This window comes from Lucilia sericata, unplaced genomic scaffold (genome assembly GCF_015586225.1).
Source record: "Lucilia sericata isolate MDLA Ls3-8-SP2 unplaced genomic scaffold, ASM1558622v1 Contig000002F_arrow, whole genome shotgun sequence".
In the NCBI taxonomy this organism is placed as follows: domain Eukaryota; kingdom Metazoa; phylum Arthropoda; class Insecta; order Diptera; family Calliphoridae; genus Lucilia; species Lucilia sericata.
The window spans coordinates 1,345,381-1,368,137 of NW_023994043.1; the positions used below are offsets into that span (position 1 = coordinate 1,345,381).

General features: G+C 29.9%; 1 protein-coding gene across 20 annotated transcripts in view; it reads right to left on the reverse strand.

Annotated features, from left to right (window-relative positions):
- Window positions 1-7,881: 7,881 nt before the first annotated feature.
- The window catches only part of LOC119616084 (transient receptor potential cation channel trpm), a 236,896-nt gene continuing 222,020 nt past the window's right edge, over window positions 7,882-22,757 (reverse strand). For 6 of the 20 annotated variants that reach the window (XM_037972367.1, XM_037972387.1, XM_037972358.1 and 3 more), the window contains 10 exons: window positions 17,807-17,906; window positions 17,075-17,196; window positions 15,414-15,537; window positions 14,504-14,736; window positions 13,237-13,491; window positions 12,791-13,166; window positions 12,551-12,730; window positions 12,049-12,186; window positions 10,198-10,355; window positions 7,885-9,897 (listed from right to left, as the gene is read on the reverse strand). In XM_037972367.1, coding sequence (XP_037828295.1) covers window positions 8,734-9,897; window positions 10,198-10,355; window positions 12,049-12,186; window positions 12,551-12,730; window positions 12,791-13,166; window positions 13,237-13,491; window positions 14,504-14,736; window positions 15,414-15,537; window positions 17,075-17,196; window positions 17,807-17,906 — 2,850 coding nt within the window. In that variant the 3' untranslated portion in view covers window positions 7,885-8,733. Of the gene's footprint in view, window positions 9,898-10,197; window positions 10,356-12,048; window positions 12,187-12,550; window positions 12,731-12,790; window positions 13,167-13,236; window positions 13,492-14,503; window positions 14,737-15,413; window positions 15,538-17,074; window positions 17,197-17,806; window positions 17,907-22,757 lie in introns of all 20 variants that reach the window. The other 14 variants (XM_037972276.1, XM_037972258.1, XM_037972249.1 and 11 more) reach the window with 6 other exon arrangements.

Genomic DNA, 22,757 nt, shown 5'->3' on the forward strand with positions numbered 1-22,757 from the left:
GATCACAAAATGAAAAATTAAATACGCAGTAATAATTAATTTAAATTTTATACATACGAAAATCCAAAGTAATAAAACGAACAATTTACATATTTTTAAAATATTTATTGGTCTATTTTTCTTTTCAATCTTTGCTCTTTAAATGCAACTTTTTTATATGTATTTTTTAACTTTAACACAAATTCAATAAAAATGTCGATTTAAAATTCTAGTATTCATTTTATTAAAAAATATCAACAAAAATAAAGTAATATTTTCTTCAGGTTTTGTCAGTTAATTTAACTCTTTCACTAATTCAACACATTTTACAACTTAATTTATTAAAATTTTAACTTGTACTTAAGGTAACAAGGATTCATTATATATATTTAAGGATTCATTGAGTCAATACATTTATATATTTATTCATACATACTAGAGTAATAATAGCACAATTATTTCTGTTTAATTCTAATCAATAGAGGAGAACATGTTCACACTGAAACGATGAATTAAAATTAATTTTGATCAACTTTTAGGATTACAATTATTCGGATAAAGAACAGCCTAAAACTATGCAAGTTCATTTTTAAATAGTTAATATAGAAAATGTTAATTCAGTTATTCATACAAAAATTAAATCTCTGATAACTTTATCTAGTAAATTATAAGATATTTATTAATGGCATGAAAAAAGGATTTTCGATCTTAAGTCGGGAATTTTATACATGTTTTTATAATTACATATTACGTTTTACTTAAGCATAAGAGTAATTCTTATTCCTAACTTTGATGTAACACTAATATACATATTTTGTCTTATATATTCCACAAAGTATAGAGTATTCAAAACCCCAATTTTTTATTTGTAGCCTTTTAACTTTTGTTCTACAACTTTTACTATGTTATGTATTTAAATATATATTTTTTATATATATCTGTCCAATTCACAACCCTCGTGATTCTACGTATCGTGTGTATTTTCATATTAGTTTACACTTGTGTATAAATATAGTTGGTTATTTTCATTAAAAAAGCTCGTATAACTTTACGTTTGGTTTTCTAACGCAGGTTGGCAACCATTATCGCCAAGCTATCGCTATCGCAAAAATACCGATACCGAAATATATAAGTCGGAATACCGTTAACGCTAAAATAGCAACACCGAAATATGTAATTCAAAATACTGATAACGCTAAAATATCGTTTCCGTTATTCTATAAAAAAATTTCCAAAAAGGGAATAAATTTTCACTTAATTAATATTGTTAACATCACTATAGACTAGAATATAGGCTAGACAGTTTACTAGACTATAGACAGACTAGAAAATAGATTATAATATCTCTAGACTATACCATAGACAGACTAGAAAATAGAGTATAATATCTCGTTAGTCTTTATCACGGATCGAACTTAGCAAGTCATATAAAATAAAATAAGTCACAAAAGTACATGGGCCAAAAAGGAAAAGGATCTGCAACAGAGTCATAGCCAAAGTATGGCGGACATATGTCCATAATTGGTCCTACTCCAGCCCCTCCCCCATAGAAATAACCTTTCAGAAAATTTCTTTAATTTCTTTCAATGAAATTTGACATAAACATGTTTTATGTAACAAAAATTATTCTATTATTCTAAAATTCTATAAGGATCCCATATAAGTCCCGTTCAGAAAATAACTTTTACGTTCATTACTGACTTATAAATACAAGTACAGTGATGAAATTCAACATAACAAGTTTTCCTTCCACATTTTTCGTTCTACCAAATTTCATGAGGATTGGTCTATAACAGACCCTACCCTCGTACAAGGTCCACATGACTTGAACGTTTATAATTAACTAAAATGCTAGTGTAGCAATGAAATATAACAAGAACGACTTTTCTATCAAGCAAAATCTCTCTACCAAATTGTAAAATGATCGGTTCATAATTGACCCTATATAAGGTCCGATTTAGAAAATGACAAACTTTTGTTAAAAATCCAGTCTAACGATGAAATTTTACATAATCATGTTTCATATTAACTAAAATCTTTCTACTAACTATTATGAGGATTGGTACATAATTGACCCTACTCTTCATACAAACTCTCTTTCGGAAAATTATTTTAATATGACAGTATAGCACTGAAATATGAGATAATCGAGTTTTATATCAACCGAAATATCTCTAATGAGCTCTATGAGTAACATAATTGACGCTGCCCCCCATATAGGACACTTTCAAAAACTATTTTGAAGTTCTTTTTGACAAGTTTTTATGTAATGTTGAAATTCGAAACAAAAAAAGTTTTTTAGGAACTGAAACCTATATTTATGAAACCTAATTTTATAAGAATCGATCCCCCAATATAAATAAATACCTTTTTAGTACACTACCGTTACCGCTAAAATAGCGATACCGAAATATTCCAAAATACCGATAACGCTACCTTGTCACCATTTCGAAACGATTGCCAACCTTGCTTTTTACGATACAATTGGCAGATATCAGAATTCTGTATTTTAATAAACGATACAAAATACAAGACCAGTTGTGAATTGGACAATTGTATATCAATTCCTTACTTACGATTATACCTACTTTGTTTTTGTGATAAGTAAGGTACTTTTGGTAAATTTATGACAAATCAAGCCAAGACTTCTAGACTGACAACTAGACTGCGGGAGCATCCTAATTATGGGTATAGCAATTTAATTTTTTATATTTTATACAATATGTAAATAGTAAGTAGAAATGAAAACGTATAAAAAACATTTCAAATTACTTTAGGTATTATAATATTTTTTATATAAAACTACTTTAATAAAATGTCTGAAGTCAAAAATTGGTTACCTATAAAATCGATTTTTTATTATTGTAAGGCTTATTATTACAACTTGGTAATAACTAAAAGTTGGATTTTATAATGCCCACCATTTGTCTCTCGATATTATATGTATACGGGAAGATAACCTGGCGGAAAGATCTCCTTATGCTTTATCGATATTCTTTAACTAAAATACAATTATTATAATTAGAAACGAGTTATCTGCATAATAAAAACCTACCTTTAGTTATTGCCAAATTGGCCTTAAGGGATATAATTTTAATTTTTTTAATTTTATATTAAGATTATTGATTTCTTCGAACTGTGATATAATAATATTATTAATTGAATATTCTTCATGCTCGAGTTCGAGTCCCACTTGGGCATAAGTTATTTTCCAAATTTGATTTGAAATAACTCGTTTACATTATTTCAGTATTAATCGAATTATATTATAATTATATATGGGGAATTTCATGTCAAGTTACCGTACCCAAAAAATCGATTTCGACGAAACAGCTTAAAAAATTTAAATTTTTTTACCAAATAATAAATTTCGTTATTATAAAATGTATAAAAATATTTTATTGGTTGTAACTATTGTCTAAGAAATAATACTAATTTAACCCTTATCTGTCATTTGAATGTTCGATAAAAGGTACAAAGTTTTAGAAGATGAGAGGTCCTATTAATAATTCCTATAATAATTCTAAACCTTAAAGAGTTTTTAAAAATACTTATGCCGTTGTAGTTTAAAATGCCCGAATTTTAAATTATGACATTATTGAAATAAATGAGGGTTTCTTTTAAATTAATTCGTACTTACCGATTTGCACATTTGTAACTAAAAAGTCAAAACATAGAAACATTTTAGGTCTATCACTTAAAAATTAGGATTTTTTGTAAAATGTGAAACATTGGTACAATATACATAAATTCATTTATGGTATTCGCATCGTTAGCTATGACTTTTTCTAAACTCTTTTGGCTAAATCCATAAACTAAATAATTCGACATTTTTATAAATCACACAACTTCAAATAACTTTTACAATAATAATTGGTTTGTAAATAAAAATAAAAATCGTTCTCATAACGAAAATAATTGAAGTTGAAATCGACTTATTATTTCATCCAACCCCTAAACAAATTTCTTTCTGAAATTGGGCATTAAAACTCCTAAATGGATATATCAGCTATTTTACGGAAATCATTTTAACCTGTATAAATCGGTAAAGTCTTTCACGTATATGGGACTCAGTCGTTAAGTTCGTTTTGTTTTTTTAGTAGAGTGTTATTTGGAGTTTAAAAAATAAGTCCTTTTTTAGAATATCTTAGTAATGTATCCATAAAAGATTAATATCCTACAATCATATTACAGGATAATTTTGAGATTTGTTCATTAGCTCAGATATAAATCCAATTTTCGAAAATATATTCATATCGGAGGTGCAAGGGTAAGTTTGTTGGTAGTGTGCTAGCATGTTGGTCTTGGGTTCAATTGGGTTCAGAGTCTCTGGTGGGAATTGTATGCTGGATTTGTTTTCTCATTAATTTTTATATTTTAGTGTCATGTACGGACCAATGCATATCCAATTTAGTTGGATTAATGTTAATATAAATCTTATTAATACCGATAGCGATACCAATATTTACAAGTCAATTATGGACAATAAAGACCTTTTCAGAAAGCGATTTCATATGGGGCCTATGGTAAATATTGAACCGATCATTTCGAAAATCGGCGGTATGATTTTACATCTATAAAAGTTACCTTACAAAATGTTCAAAGATACAATTGTAAGCTAAAAATCCCAAATCCGGTTGTGTGGGGTGTAGGTGAAATACTATAAAGATTTCAACCAATAGGGTTCGTGTACCAAACTTCATCGAATTATCTTTAAAATTGTACTTTGACTACAAGGTATATATGGTCGGACAAAGAACACACGGACGGACATGGCTTAATCGACTTCGAAAGATTCTAAGTCGATTGGTATACATTTTGATAGGTGTACCGAGCAATATTTTTGTGCGTTACAGACATCAGCACAAATATACCTTCAAATACCTTCAATATCTCTCACAGATCTGCGGTTTGAATTTTGAGGATTTCCGAAAAGAAACTATTTTTTTTTTTGGAAAACCGGAACCCCGGAACCAAATGATATATTTGGTACTTTTTCATTCTCCAGCTGATAAAAGACTTTTCGATACTTTTTCGTTATTCGACTGGTACTTTTTGAAATTTCTATAATATTTAACCTAGACACATGAAATTAAGCATGTAGAGATCGGATTATGTGAGAACCTATAAAAGGAGATTTTTTTGGTACTTTTTCGTTCTTCAAAAGGTACTTTTTGAAATTTCTATAAAATTTAAACTAGAAACATGAAATTAAGTACATAGTGCCCGCATTATGTGAGATTCTATAAAAGTGGACTTTTTGGACTTATTCCTTCTTCAAAAGGTAATTTTTACAATCTTTGGTATGTAACACCAAGAAATATTTATCAGAGACCCAACAAAATATGTATATTCTTGGTCCTTATGAAATTCTGAGTCGATTTAGCTATGTCCGTCTGTCCGTCCGTCTTTCTGTGTAAAACACGCTCACGTAAAAACGAAGTAAAATAAATTATTAAAATTTGGCCAGAATATTCCCTATTGTCCTAGACAGTTTGGTATTGAAAATGAGCAAAATCGGTTCACATCGGGAAATGTTATGAATAAAAATTTAAAATAACTCAGAAAAAAATACGCATTTTTAACACATTTTGATGCAATATAATTAAATGAAAATCATCACATATTTGTTTTTACACGACAACTTTATTGTTGTTGAAAATTGCCGGAATACCTCCCATACAAAAGTACATATTTCCGGGAAATGAGATTATTGTTAATAACTTCCGTCAGAATCTTGATATCTTCAAACAATTTTACAAATTAAAATTCTATGTCAATAGAATACGTATAGAGAAAACATTTTCTGGATCGGTCCATAATAGGACATAGCTCCCATACAAGGTCACCTCCCGAAAATCACTTAAACGTGCATAACTCGTTACTAAATTAAGATATCCATATAAAATTTGGTACAAGTATTGCTCTTATATACAGAAATATTACTGTGAATTTTTTTTTCCATGATTGGTCATAGCTCCCATACAAGGTCCCCTCCCTAAAATCACTTAGAGGCACATAACTCATTACATAATTAAGATATCCTTATAAAATTACAAGTATTGATCTTATATACAGAAATGTTACTGTGATATTTTTTTCCGATCGGTCCATAATTGGTCATAGCTCCCATACAAGGTTCCCTCCCGAAAATCGCTTAAACGCATATAACACATTACTAAATTAAGATATCCATATAAAATTTGCTACAATTATTGCAGAAATATTATCGTGGAATTTCTTTCCGATCGGTCCATAATTGGTCATAGCTCCCATACAAGGTCCTTTTGCGAAAATCTCTTAAACACACATTACTTATTACTAAATTACGATATAGATCCAAATTTGACTGAAATATAGCTTCTATATACAGAAATGTTACTTAAAGATTTTTTACGATCGGTCCATAATTGGTCATATCCCCATACTAGGTCCTGCTCCGAAAATTTGAATTTCCTTAAATCTTTACACAAATTATTAAATATTGCTAAAGCATATCTTATTAAAATATAAAAGAAAATGGCGTTTGTAATGTTCAATAAATCTTACAATTGTAACAGATTTAAGCTGTTTAAATCTTAGGATTTTTCTATTTAAGACATGAGAAGTCTTATTTCTACAAATATTTGATCAATTAAAAAAGTATTAATATAAAAGTAGCTGGTGGAGGGTATTTAAGATTCGGCTCAGCCGAATATAGCACTTTTACTTGTTGTTCTTCAACTGGTACTTTTTGAATTTTCTATAATATTAAACTTAGGAACATGAAATTAAATAAAAGAGGTCTTTTGGTACTTTTTCGTTCTTCAACTGGTACTTTATAAGTTTTCTAAAATATTCCAATTTTCTATAATATTGAATCTAATAACATAAAATTATTGGACACGTAGCTTCTTGATTGTATAAAAAATGAGAGGAATTTCAGGTTGAAAATTAAACGTTCATCATCTTGATTTATTGGAAATCTATAAAATGGCACTGTCTGGTACTTTTTCGTTCTTTAACTGCATTTTTTGAATTTTCTGTAATATTAAGAATATAATCGTAAAATCAAACTTATTGAAATGGGACTTTCATTTCACATTGAACCCAGAAACAAGTATAAAAATCTATAAAAGTTCCCTTTTGATATCGCAGATATATATACTTTTACAATTATATTTATTTTATTCCATTACGATGAGGTTAGCGAAGCACACTGAGTATAGCTAGTAATTACATAAAAATTACGTTATATATGAATGAGCTAAGTATACCATAACATGTTCAGAGAAAATTGTGGGTGATAGAGAAAACCCGATATCAGATTCGGTTTCAGAACCTTAAAATAAATGAAATCAACTGAAATTGGTTTCAAAAGTTTTTCCAAATCTTCATTTCGTTGGCCCGTGTTATTTTTTAAAATTACTACCTGTCGGTCCACACTAGGAAACTATTTTTGGGAAACTTTTGATTTTGCGTGAGAGAGAAAGAGAACGAAGTATCATTCATCTCTCTCGCGGTACGGAGTTTCTCGTACTCGAAAACTCGTTTTGTTTTGTTATTCTTCTCATTCGTACAAAAACAAATCAATCCAATTAACACGTAGTTTCTGATACAAAACTTTCTATGTGTAGACATTAAGGAAACTTTAAAAGAGAATTAAGAAAAAGTTTCGCAACTAAAGTTTCCGTGTGTGGTCCGGCACTACCATAAGAAATATTTTACGCGTTTAACATATCAAAAAGCACCACTAATATTGCGAAAAGCTCTAAGTTGGCTGGGAGTTGGAAAGTCCATAAAAGGCTTTTGCTCTATAAAAACTATTCTTATTGGGGTACTTTAAAACGTTGAGAAACATTAAGAATTTTTTTCCTTAGAATAAAATAATATGGATACTTTTAACAAATGAAAATATATTATACATATATTCCCACCTTACTTTACTAAGTTTTTCTCCATAACACATTCTACATACATATATTACAGATGAATTTAATTGGACTCAAATAAAAATTTTTCGACATCTGTTTGTTTTTCTTTGTTTGTTTAGTTTGTATTTGTCTAAAAACATAATAGATAATTATTTTAAATTTTTAATTTGTTGCAATAAATGGCAATTCTTAAGTATACATACAATTTAAGTACATAAATATTTTAAAAAATAAAACACAAATACACGTTTTTAAAAATATTGTACAGCACACAGACACATACATACATATACAGCCGTTTATAATTTAAACATTTCTAATAAATTAATTAACTATTTCTATGTATACAAATGGTCTTTTTGCAAATATTTTGGATTCTAAATAAATTAATTTATAATTAAATGTTTGAAATTTTAAAAATATTATTGTAATTACTATTTGATTTAATACGATTAATTAAATTAGCTTAGATTTAAATTTGACTTTGTTTTTTTTTTATATCCTTAACATTTTACAGACACAGACAGGGAGAGTGGGATTTGGGGAAAGCAAGGGCATGGGCGAGGGGTTTGTCTTGACATTATGCGTTTCTAAACAACCGAAATGTATTGTATATGCACATCATTATATTTTGTTATATACTATTTTTACAAAATCAATATATCCTTCACTATATATTATATAATTATATTTACAATCGAAAAAATATTAACTTTTTTTCAGTTTAATTTCTATTCCATTGGACTTCATCAAAATGCGTATAGTGAACGCTATGATGAGAACGAGGAATTTCTTTTGATAAGGATGTTATGGCAATAATCATTCCAAGTTTCAATAAAAATCAGCACATTGTTTCATTGTAGGGCGGATCCTTTTCTGATTCGGTGCTGCTCTTAATATTCGATGATAGTTTTGCAATTTCATCTTGGACAAGATCTGTGCTAATTTGCGGTATGGTAACAGCGGGGCCGCTAGGAGCCACACTGGTCTGGTCACCATCCTTGGATTCTTCAGTGCTCGAGCTACTCTCTTTGAGTATATTCATGCCGAATTTACTGGTAAGCGGTGGTTTAAGTGAGGAAATCAATTTGGCAGGAACCGTTGAAGGCAACACAGCACCGGCGGCAATTGTAGCTGCATGTTTCGAAGGTGTCTGCATTTTGGATGATGAGGATGCTAATGCAGAAGCAGATGCCGAGGATGATGATGAGGGTGCCAATTCTGTGGTTGAGGTGGGTGTTTCGGTGCTTGATAAACGTGAGGTTGGTGGTATCGGTGGTGGCTGTTGCTGCTTGCCTTGGTCCAAGCTAAACTGTTTCTTCAACTGCATAGCTCGTGGAGGCGGTTGCACCTGCGTCATTATATTCGTTGTTCCAAAATCTAGGGAAGCTGATCCTTCGTCAGTTGAGCGCTTAACATCAGAAGCACCAACGGACGAGGTACGCAACGGTTGATAACGTGCAGAGATGCTCAGACTACTGCCTCCACTTAAACTAACACCACCCTCGAGCACTGTCGTCCCTAATGTTTGGGATTGTGATTGTGACTGTATATCAACTGCGTCGAGAGATGGCTCAGCCGTCAACGATGGTGTGTCGATATTATACGAGCCGGTCATCGAGGTGGTGGTATCATTTGAACTTTGCTTAATAAAACGATATGGATGCGCTGAATAGTCAGTGTCGGTACTGGAATTCTTCTGTAAACTTTCACTGGACTTTTTAAAGAGGCGGCCGGTACTCTCATACGGTGGATTTAAAAACTCACTGGTAGCACGTTGTGGTACTACGGGTGAATGATATGTTTGTTGTTGTTCCATAGAGGCATTACGTTGCCAGGGACGTTCATTTTTCACTTGAAAAGCGCCAGTAGCTGGGCCGCTAGTGTCACTACTATCACAAGCTCCAACCACACCGCCACCAGCTGGTGGTTTAGACGGTGACAATTCGATAGCAGTTTCTCGTCTAAGAGGATGTCGATGACTGAAGTCAACAGATGCACCAGCCTAAATGAGGAAACAAATCAGATATTAAAAAGATACATTTTATAAGGAATATGCCTAATATTAGTCATGCAAGCATTAATAAAAAACATTTACTATATAATATTGAAAGTAATAATTAACATATTTCAGTCTAAATTATTATGTTGGAAATTTTTTATGACCCGAAAGTTTAGAAACCCTTCTGAATTAATTTCCAAACATGTTTAAAAATTTTATATACATATTTACAAATGTATGTACATTATAAAAAATTAAATTTCATTAAAAACATAATTACCACCTTCTTTTTAACTTATTTACCTCATAAGAGTCGTCAGTATCATCAATAGAGGCACGCGCCGTAAATAGACCCTCAAGCATTTGATAATCATTTTCTTCGCATTCTTTTAAATGTTGCTTTTCTAATAGAGCTGCTCTTTCGGCTTTCGACATTTCCGTTTTTGGTCGATCCAATGGTGCTTTAAATGTGAAAATACATTAATGAAAACAGACAAATATGTATTTATGATGGAATATTATGAAAATGTAAAGTATTTGAATAAAATTATTGTATGTTCTGTATGTTTTACTACATTGCACACTGTATGCAGTGCTATAAAGTTCCTTTAGTTCCTTTTTTTTGCAAAATTTAAAACATTTCAACGCTTTTACCAATGTTTCAATTTAAACATAATGTATATATTTATCAATAATGAATATTATTCGGTCTTGATTTCGATACCCATATTGAGAATTTTTTCTTCACATTGAAGTCATATTTTTCATTATGAATTTTTTGACGGAAGAATATAATGCGTTTTCGGCTAAGGCTAAGTACTCTTCCTTAACCAAAAATTGGTTATTGGATTATTTTTTAAATAATAAAGCATTTAATTTGATTTTTGCCTTAATTCAGGAATATTTTTAGTTATTGTTGACAAAAAAAAAAAAGATTTTCTACAAGAGGCTCATATGGGGGTGAGGGTAAATATGGGCCTATCCTTATAAATGTTGATAGAGGAATATACGTCTACATCAAAGTTATTTATGTAGAATTTCATAGTGTTTATTAGTGTTTTTAAATTCAAGTCATTTTCTGAACGGGAGTTTGTATGGGGGCTAGGGTCAAATGAGACCCGATTATTACAAAAATCGGCAATGTCATTTTAACTTCTATAAAACTAAATTTCGCCAATTTTTGACGTCATACTGGAACAGACGGACATAGCTAAATCGACTCAGAAAGTTATTCTGAGTCGATTGGTATACCTTAAGGTGGGTGTAGGACCAATATTTTTGGGTGTTACAAACATGTATAAAAATTCCATAGAATTGTTAAGATTGTTCCCTTTTATTCGATATCCATATTGAAAAAGGGCGTATACAAGTATGTAATATATTTCACGTCAAGTGACTCAACTCAAAAAATCAATTTTGATGAAATTTATACCAAGGTTAGTACTATTAGATATTAGGCCAGACACAAATTTTCAGCTCTATCGGTCAAGAACTTAGAGGGGGCAAATTTGGTCGTGCATGGTTTTATTCAAATGAGTGTAACTTTTCACCTATTGATCCTAGCAAAAATTGTCCAAAGGAGTTCAGAAAACTAGGGCAAAATTAAGTGCCGAATATTGAAAAATTTTATTCTTGAGTTAAAAAATATTTTTTTGATAGATATCCCACTCGCATCCCATTATAGGACTATAAAGACCTTCAAGGAAATTGTATAAGCTTCCTACTAAGCAAAACAGCCCATTTTAAAAAAATTAAAAAAAAAAATATATTCATATGAAAAATGGCGATATATGAACATGTGATATATGGAATCATATATAAAAAATGTTCCCATATACGAAATTACATATACATATCAATACATATGGAAATTATGCCCAATTCCGCCAATTTCCGGATATGAACATTTTAGCTGGGTCTCTAAATTTTTTTAATAACAAATAAACTCATAGTATGCACGTACATATGTATGTATAATAAATGATATTTGAAATAAATAAAAGGGAATCAAGGGTAACTTTTAGGATTCATTTATCGGTTTCATTTATTTATATAAAATCTCCTCAACTAGTAGTATAAAATTCATAACATTTAAAAAAATAATGAAGGTATGACGTAAAATATTTTACAACAATAACAATATCAAATACTTACTTTTATGACTTGGAAGTGATACTGTAGGCGAGGCAATCATATGACAAACACTCTCCAATTCATCAGTGATGGAAGTGTATTCGCTATGCAATTTCAAGAGAATGTTTCTCGAGGGTTTTGCATGTAGTACAGATTTTCCTAAATTACATTTTAGATAATTTTGTTTGTTTGATATTTTTACGTTCAAATTTACGATACGAATTTGTTTGGAAAAGATAAAATTTCAAAGTTTTGTTTAAGAAAAAAAAATTTACAAAAATTTACAAAATTCACAGAAACAACAACAAAAAATAGAGGAAAAGAAATATTGTATAGGGATGACAAATAATAACAACAACAATTGTTACTGCAACAATATCGGACACAACAACACAACGAAGCACGCAAATATTCCAAATCTCACTATCACTCTATTCAAGAATGCTCCATAGACTTGGAATACTTGATGCCAAACGAACGGAAGGAGATTGCTGTTGGACACATTGAGGGCTTTTTATTGTACCTGTTTGTGCTTCCTTATCACTGTCCGGTTCCGATTGCGTAAGACTCATTTGACGACGCGTTAAATGTAATTGATTCAGACTTATATGAGAACGACTTATGTCGCCAACAATGGAACACGTCTCAGAATTTCTGCGACACAAAGAAACAGTACGTTGGCGCATAGCTCGATGTCTGGCAGCTATAACATTAATAAATTAAACTTAATACGAATGTTCATGAATAATGACTATTTATTTACCTTCAAAAGTTATATCTGGTCCCGTTTCATCGGAATTTTCACCTACTAGTGTTTGATCGTCATCATTTCCCAGTGGTGTTAAGGTATCTTTACTTTCCGTACTTGCTCCTGTGTCCTGGCGTACGGTCACATATGGTGTTCGTTTCACAGTCTCACATGTAGATGGCCGTTGAGACAGGGGCACGTACACATCAGAATCCGATTCGGATTGGACAGATATTTTTCGCACCTGTTCGTTAAGGGCTTCACGTGATTTTACAACTTCATCTGTTTCCTCTGGCACGGGCACCACCTCAAAATGGGCCCCATCATCAAATATATATGCATCTGGCCGGACTTCTGTTAAAGAACGATTAAATCTTCGACGGTTTGTTACCTATATTTAAGATAATATCTTGAATTATAGATTATATACACATGTAATACATTTAATGGTATACACATGCCTGTAGACTATTCGATAGGCCGCCGCCTCCTCCTCCTCCGAACCCACCGCTACCACCACTTCCGGCTCCTGCAGCTTCATTGTCAGATACGGATACAGTTCGTAAGCGTTGCAAGTCTCCAGGTATATTTATATTCGATGAATTGAAATCATCTTGGCCCATTGTATGCATGGCCATAAAACGATGTATCACTGCTAAATGATTTAAAATTTGTTCCGATGATTCTTCCATTTTGCGTAAACGAAACTCGATATTCTAAAAGAAATAGTAAAGTGTTATTTTAAAGCTTGCAGACAGTACAGAACATTAATACCATATGTACATATATATACTTATATGTAAATGTCAAAAATTATATATCCTAACTTTCAGTATGGCTTCCGACATTTAAATAAGGCCCTTTATTATTGTACTTAAGTCGTCGTGGATTAATTATTTACAAGGTTTTACACAATTACCCTATTTCGATGTTAATATGAATATCAGAGAGGTTTCGGAACAGGGCCTTTAAAGAGGTTTGAATCAATAACGAACCGAACTCTAAGGAATTTGATTGAGTTCTTTGAATACCATACTTTTTTTAACGATGATATTAAATCGATTTTCTTAAATGGGATTATAAGTAGAGGAGTAAGGTGAGCTATGGACCGATCCTTATAAAATTTTATAAAAAACTTGCTCATGCCGAATTTCATCATTCTTTTTCTAATGTTCTGTAATACCAGTCTAGGTGCAATCGTGAACCGATATTGACCGGTAGAAAAGTACCGAAATTTATACAATCCATTGACAAAAGTGAGCTTATCACGTTTGTTAACATTTAGACAATCGTTGTGTATCAAATTTAAATAACACACAGTTATCATTTTGACAACCACCGTTGTAATTTTGACAATGCATCGTTTTCATTGCAACAACGTTGTCACTTTGGTAACACATTATTATTTTTTGTTGATTTGATAACGTCGTATATTATATTTGTTGTTGATTTAACAACTATCCGTACATACTTTGACAATGGATGTTATTGAAAAATTACAAACGCTTTGGTGTCAATTTGGTACCAGGCGTGTATAATTTTAAAGCGTCTTTTTTCCCTCTGTATATCAATCAATAGACAATAGGGTTAGTTTTAAGCTAGATTCGATATGTATTTTCCAATAAATCCAAATCTTGTGCATAAATATTTGAGATAAAAGATAATTCCTAACCCTATTTTTGACTCTATTTTCAGAAATATTTTTAAATATATAAAACATGTGTGTACCTGTACAGTGGCAGTTTGTAAATTTTCCTTTTGATTTATATCTTCTATTTTCTGAGCCATCGTCTCAACACGTTCTGTAGTATTCTTTACACGCTCCTCTGTCGATTGATTTAAAATGATCTCCTGTTCATGGAAAAATCCTTCAACACACTCCTCTTCAAAATCATACAAACGCTCGAGATCATCCTTTTCCAAGAACAGCTTCAAGCCATTGTCCCGTTGAACTTCCAATCCTGTACATTTATTCGATTGAATGTGAATAAATATTATTCGATACAAGAAATACGCAAATACAGACAAATATTTTTTCGATGTTGTTACATACAAATGATTTTATTATTCCACAATACCGTCCCCAATGATAAAATTAGAAAGCAAGTATTTTTTTTAAAGTTATTAATTGTTAAAACATAACAAATTGACACACAAACATTGACAGTGTTAATCACATTAAAATAAATATTCAAAGTATTGCAAAATAAAGTGTCAGTTAAATTTTTAACGGAAAATATTAGTTTGTTGTTAAAGTGTTAAAAAATTAATAAAAGCATAAAATAATAAAAAAATTAAAAAATTTGTTATTTCAGATTTTGTGTATGAAAAGATTTTACAATAATTATGTCCAGTTTTTGGAATCACACATCCACAAATATAATAATGTTTAGTGTGTGTGTGTGTGTTTTCACAAAAATTCAAGTCATAGAAATATTTGAAAAAATAAGCATTTTAATATGCATTATTTGTTGTATGTGTTTTTGTGTAAAGTTTTACATTTGTTTAAGAAAAGTAAATGAACAAATAAATAAATAAGTAAAAGTAAATAGAACAACATTATTGGTTAAATATATTTACGAGCTTATAAATGAAAACTCACAGGGAATAAAATTTAACTTTCTCATCCCTCTCTCACCTTTGGCTTTGCGTATACAATACTTTAGCAGCGAATAGAAATGACAAAACGCTATGAACGGAGGTGGCAGCACGGGCTTCTGTTGATATTCCATGACTACGGTGAAACGTTGGAACATCCATACCTGTATAAAAGTATTTAGATTCAAATTATTTAAATACATACATACAATATCTTAATATAGTTTTAAAATAGTTTTAAAACAAATTCAAAAGTTTCTAGCAGAATTAAGATACAATATTAAGTGCAATCTTCTGTGAATATCTTGTCAAGCTATTAAAGCGTCCTCACCACCAGATATAATAGGGAAATAAACATTTTTAAAATGTCCTAAAACATTGACACACAGACGGGCGAACCAACTGACAGATCTATGGGGAATTTCATGTCAAGTGACCCAACTCAAAAAATAGATTTTGACGAAATTTGCACCAAGGTTAGTCCTATTTGATATTGGTCAGACACAAATTTTCAGCTCTATCGGTCAAGAACTGCCAGACTTAGAGAGGATCGAAGTTGGACATTTTGGTCCTACAGGGTTTTGTTCAAATGAGTGTAACTTTTGACCTATTGGTCAAATGAGTTCATTTTTTAAAATGGACGTTCTTGTTGTATATTTTTACTCTAAAAAAAGCTTAGACCTTTTTCTTTGAGAGCTTTCTGATTACTTAGTGGGATGCGAGTGGGATATATACATATATAGAAAATATTTTAACTCCAAAAGCATAGTTTTTGAGTTAAAATTTTTTTTTCACATATGCCCTTTGCATCCCACTAAGTGACCACGGTAAGTAATCAGAAAGCTCTTAAAGGAAATGGTCTAAGCTTTTTTTGAGTAAAAGAAGTTTTTGACCGATAGAGCTGAACATTTGTGTCTGACCTACTATCCCGTAGTACTAACTTTGGTGCAAATTTCATCCAAATCGGAAGACATCGATTTTAAAAGAAGGGTCACTTGACACGAAATTCCCATTACATAAGTCTATTCAGAAATTGTTTGACTTTGATTGATATTTTATATTAACAATCAGTATGTTTCCGTAAAATGTTGCACCATGACTCAATAGAATTAATAAACCGTGCTGTGATTTGACTGACGTTACTCGAATAATCCAGAAACGATACATAACTTAAAGTTTAATACTGTCCAAGCTATTTGTAAAACGTCAACGAAGACATGAAAAATTGTACTGTCAGGATAAGTTTCTTCAAAGCCGGTTGAGACAGCCACATGACTTAAATCATGTTTCATAAATAATGAGAATATTTATGGTTTTTAATAAAAATCTATTGACCACATAGAAAATTATTATTATTAATAATTTGGGCGGTCTTTATATTGCTATGGTCTCAGAGAGAACCGTCCGGTTCATTTAACAATTTCTTTAATATTGTTAGTGACACATCCTTGAGTCAAGGCAGATAGATATTTAGATGCTTGAACAGATACATCTCTACCGATGCTTTTCCTTCGTCTAAGCCCAATTATACAGTACCCTGTAAGTATAACTATAGGGAATCTGAACGAATTTCTATTCAGGACCAAGACATTTTAGTTTCTTTTCCGTGAAAGACAGGGACGGAGACAAATATATAATTTTCATAACCTAAGCACATCTAATACCACAAGGTATCTGATTAATAAATTTGTTTATTTTTACCTGATGTGAAACCGAATTGACTTCATTGAAAATATTATTGAATACCGCAATTAATAAATTAATTAATAAAATATTTGCTATCAACAAATACATTGACATAGTAATCGGTGTAACCCAGTGTCCTGAAAAAGAAAATTAGAGATACAGATTAAATTTTTTTGTAACATAACTGTTTGGTGTTCCTATACACATATCGCTTATTTACTTAATTGAGTCCTAAATAATACCCATCATTTGAAATCCTGATAAAATAAAATAGAATGGAGAAACGGTTATTTGAATTCAAGACGGAATGGTCAGAACAATTTTCCATGTTCCTGGTAAAATTACATCCCAAATTGAATACATTTTAGAATAGAATCTCTAGGCAGAAATTTTTTCTACGTTTGACAATACTAGTTTAAGGACTCTCTTGAAGTAAATAGGCGATATCACTAAGAAGTTCTAGGGTCATATATATGGGCAATTTCGTGACAAGTGACCTAACTTATAAAATCGATTTGGATGAAATTTGCTCGGAGTTTAGTAATATTAGATAGTAGGCCAGATCCACTTTTTTAGCCCTATCGGTCAAGAACTGCCGGAGTTAGGGTAAAAGTTTGTCTGTCTAATAATAACCTTGGGGCAAATTTCATCCAAATCGGAAGACATAAATTTTAAAAGTTGTATCACTTGACACGAAATTGTCCATATTTATAATTGTTAAAACTTACTAATTAATATTTAACTCACCTGTAACACATGCGGGCTGACTTGGATTTTCACCACATGGTGGATCAATATCATCTGCAAATACTTCACCATACAACATGAAGTACGGTTGATAGGTGACCTGAAAAGAAACATGCAACAGAAATTAATAAATAAATTTTATTAAAAAACATACTCTTATGATTTATACATTAAAATATAAATGAAACACATATACGAGGATACAACAACAAATACATAGAGGTTCAGTTGACAGGCAAAATTAGCTGATTTTTATTATACATCAATTTTTTTTACTTATTTTTCGTTTAATTATCATTTAGTAATGATATCTAAATTTATTTAAGATTTTTTTACAGATTTTTCATAGAATAGTTAAGAACTTAAAATAAGCTTAATATCGATTACAGAGAAGTATTTTTGTTTATTAAATTAAAATGTAAGGCTTTTATAAAACGAATGAAAATATTAAAATCTAAAATAAAGTAATTTAACCAGACTTGGGGGATAACAATTACATTTTTCATTATTCTACACTAGGAGTAGTTGTTATTGATTACTTTTAAATTACAAAATCTTATAACGGTAATTGAATTTTTACCAATTAATTAACAGACCTAGCAATGTCATCACAAAATTTGGCAATGATAAATTAGATCTACAATATAGATTTTAATAAAATTTTAGTCACTGTAAATATTTGTATATTCATGGCAATTACACAGGTAAACGAAATGAAGGTTTGTAAAAACTTGTAAAACCAACTGGGCTATTTATACCCTACACCACTTTACACAAATAAGTTTTATACAAGCCTTGATGACCCTGCCAAATTTCATAAAGATCAGGCCTCATTTGACCCTAGCTCCCATACAAAGTCCCCTTCAGAAAATTACTTGAGTGTCCAAAATTAACTTATAAACACAAATATCACCATGAAATTGAGCACAAATAAATATTATATAAATATATTCACAAAACTTTATCGGGCTTGGTCCATATTTGCCCCTAGCCCCCCATATAAAGCCTCTTTCAGAAAATCAGTTTTTCAACCATAAATTGCTTAAATGAATCGGAACAAGGTAATATTGATGATAAATGCTTTATTATGAAAAATAAATCACATTTAATATTAATAACTGGTGTAGGGTATCATATGGTCGGTCACGCCCGAATATACTTTCTTACTTGTTTTAATGTATTTTTAGATGCTAAAACCGAAACTAATATTTGTTTTTTTTTTCTATCACCCACCATATGCTCACAAAACGGCATCGAATATATTGTTCACATATTACGGACATTTTATATAATTATCAAAATATATTTACAATAAAGGTTAATTTAATTTTTTGCTAAGTTTCATTTAAATCGGTTGAAAAAATAATATTTTACTATATGATTTCAAAAGAATTTCCCAATATTATACAGCTTGTGTTTGTCGATTTTAATAAAACTTTAGTTGAATGTTATCTATTATCTTTAATTATATATTCTTTAAAAGTTTTATATAAAATGCATAACATTTTACATAAGTTACATGGAGATTTTTTTAGAATTTTAAAATTTGCTTAACAAAATTGCCAAAAGTTTGAAAATGAATTTTTGAAACTGCCGTCTGAAAGGTTATCTGTTTATAAATATACTCCAAATACGATTTATGCTATCTAATGAGGCTAACAATTCACAATTAAGTTAATACGAATATATTTAAAGTAATAAAATTGTTTTATTAGAATATTTCCCAAAATTTGTTAATTTTTTTTTAAATAGTTCTCATTTAAGTGTTTTGTGGCACTAAATGATCGGTGGAATTTGTAATAACTTTTACATTTTTTGACCGATATCTGTGTTTTATATTTTATTGGAACGATAATTGAATATATATTCCAATTATTTGCTGCTAAAATCCAAATTAATGCCAAAATTTTTGTAAAAATCGTTTTCCTCTTCTAAGCCGTGGTGTGCCACTATTCGCCACTTCTGTAAAATTACAGAATTTTATATTTGGGTCTCAAGTATACAGTCAGAAGTACTAAAATATGAAAATGTCGAAAATTGGTGGGTGATACGATTTTTTTATTTCCATATTCGGAATCTGCACACCAAATAACATGGGGATTAGTGAAAATTATTTAAATACTTTTTTCATCGTTGACCTGTGTAATTATTTTTGAAATAAACATTATTCATTACCATTAAATTTATCAAAAATTTAATTGTAAAAAACTAAATTGTAATCGTTAAAAGCTATTAAATTTATAAAAATATAATTGTAATTGGTATAATTTTTAATTACAATTTCACACAATTATTATAAGCTTTTTTGAAATTACAATTACTCGCAATTAATTGAACAAACCTTTATAATAATTAAAAGTAATTGTAATTGCAAGGAATAAAATAACAATAATATGTAATTGGTAATCTACCTGCAATGTAATTACTTAATGTAACCATTACCCCAAAGCAAATTCAACTTATAGGAACACATTTTTCATTAGTTTTACAAACCCTTGTTTGTACATACAGTATATAAATTTAAATAAAAATCGGGAGAGAATAAAACTTATTATAAAAATAATTTTACATTTTGAAATTAGATTGGGAAACTAATAAAAATGTATTGTAATGTGCAAGAAGAAAATATACATATTTATACTTGAAGAAGAACCCTATAATACTACTGGTAATTTTGCTTATAATACCCCGGTTCTTCTCTTTGCTAAAATACTCTAGTTTTAATAAACATCTTTATTACTATATTTTCCAGTATGAAACTTTAAGAAGCTATTACTTTAAGTTTCATATCAGAAAGAAGTGGGGCTTTTTTAAAAACTTTATACGAAGTTGGTGGTTGCAAAGATTTAAGGGATATACCAAACATCCATGTTTTACGTATCCCTACATATGTAGTTCAGTTATTAGAAGAGACTCCGAACATATGGTGTTGCAGATTCGCAGATAACTTCGAGTTATCTGCCGGTATACGGAAGTGTTCTTATCACGAATATCTCTATTATGTAGTTGGAACAGTTCTTCTCATAAGTTATCAATTGTTCTTTCTTTGTTGCTTTGGAACTTTGAAAAATATATAGAAAATTTGTATCGATATATAGAAGTAAAATTTAAAGTAAAATCTTTTAAAAATTATTTTGATTTAAAAAAATAAATCCCGTACAATTGTCAAGTGTTCTATATAGTATGTATATTAAGTAATTTGAGATTTCAGAGATAGAAATTTATAGAGTCTATAAATAAAAGCTTTAGTTATAAACTTATAAATAATAGAGTACATACACATAGATTTATATCTATTTACAGATGGTTGTATTGTTAATTATTCATGCATTAAAATTAAAAAAATATATATTTATATCCATTTTCTTTAAATTAAAGAGGCAAAAATATTATAAAAGTTAGTGGTGGCAAATTATTACAAGAATTGGCGGGGCAAATCAAAGAAAAAAATCTATAATTAAAAAAAAAACAGTCGCAGTTATATAACCAATTTAGTACAACAAAACTGAAGAGGGACAGTCACAGGAAGAAATAGAAGACATTAATTAAGGAGCAAAAGTAAGAAGTAATTTTTTTTTATATCAAGATGCTTTTACAACATCAAATCATTTGCTTTTTCTCTTTTTTTATTTTACTCAAACTAATATTTTAGGATTCTTTGATTCGTTTACATTATTGGTCATATTGCCACTTAAAATGTTAAAGAGTTCTGATCTTTGCAAAATTTGTCCAGATGTTGTGGCATGTTGTGGTGGCGCTGATGATGATGTCGATGTAGTTTGATGTGACATTGTTGAATGTCCACGATGATGGGATGACATGTAACCACCAATACCACCGGTAGAATCTCGCGACCCATGTGATGGACTATTGTGTCTTAAGGCTCCCAAAAATCCTGGTGCTACTATGGAACCAGCAATAACCTAGTATATGTACACAATTTAACATGTGTGTGCGTGTGTGTTTTCATTTAATTATTTTTTAATTTTTTTAATTAATACAATTTAATCACATGTGTTAGTGAGCGCAAAAAAAGAGAATAAAAAAGAGAGTGAAAAATATTCAAATGTGTTAAATGAATGCAAAAGTGTACGAAGAGTACATTTAGAAACGTTTTAATACATTTTGCAGAAATATACAAAATAGATAAAAACAGAAATTTAAGAAAAATATGTTATTAATTAATATTTAATTAAATTTTATTATGAGTCTATTAAACATTTAAATATTCTTATTCATATGTTTATGTACTGTGTATGTACTCCATTAAATAATTATGTTCGTAATTAATTAGAAATTACAGTTTTAACAAATCAATTTAACCTATTTCATACTATTACACTAAATGTAAACTACATTTTTAAGTATTTGATATTTGGTGTAAATATTATTACTGTTTATTCTAAATTTCAAATAATTAACTGACTGAAAACAAATATATTGTATATGTATATGAAGTTAAGGTTTTTTTTTATCAATTATCAGATTTAACATATTGACTGGTTCAAACTAAGATATTCTGTGACGAAAAAGCTCTCATTCTTGACACGATTATTTTTCACAATTTTAAAGTTACTTTCCGAAATGCAACTTATATGGACTAGACTTTGTAAAAACTATGACAAATTTATGAATCGATCGTAAATTAAAGTTTGATATAGTTTAATTTTTCCGAAATGTATAAATTATTTTATACGGTTCCGGGATGGTATTTGTAGATTTATACTTAGAAATCGTGAAAGTTTAAAAATTCTCATTCAACACCCACCTCCACACTTTCTGAGTATATTTATTGAAACGCATTTAACTTCTCTCATACGGTCTTCTACGGAAACTGATAGATAACAGTGACTCAAACACAAAATCGGACATGATTTTTATTAATTTTAAATTAAATAAAAAATATTTTAAAAATAAAGTGGTATATTAGCTTATTATTATGATTGCGAAA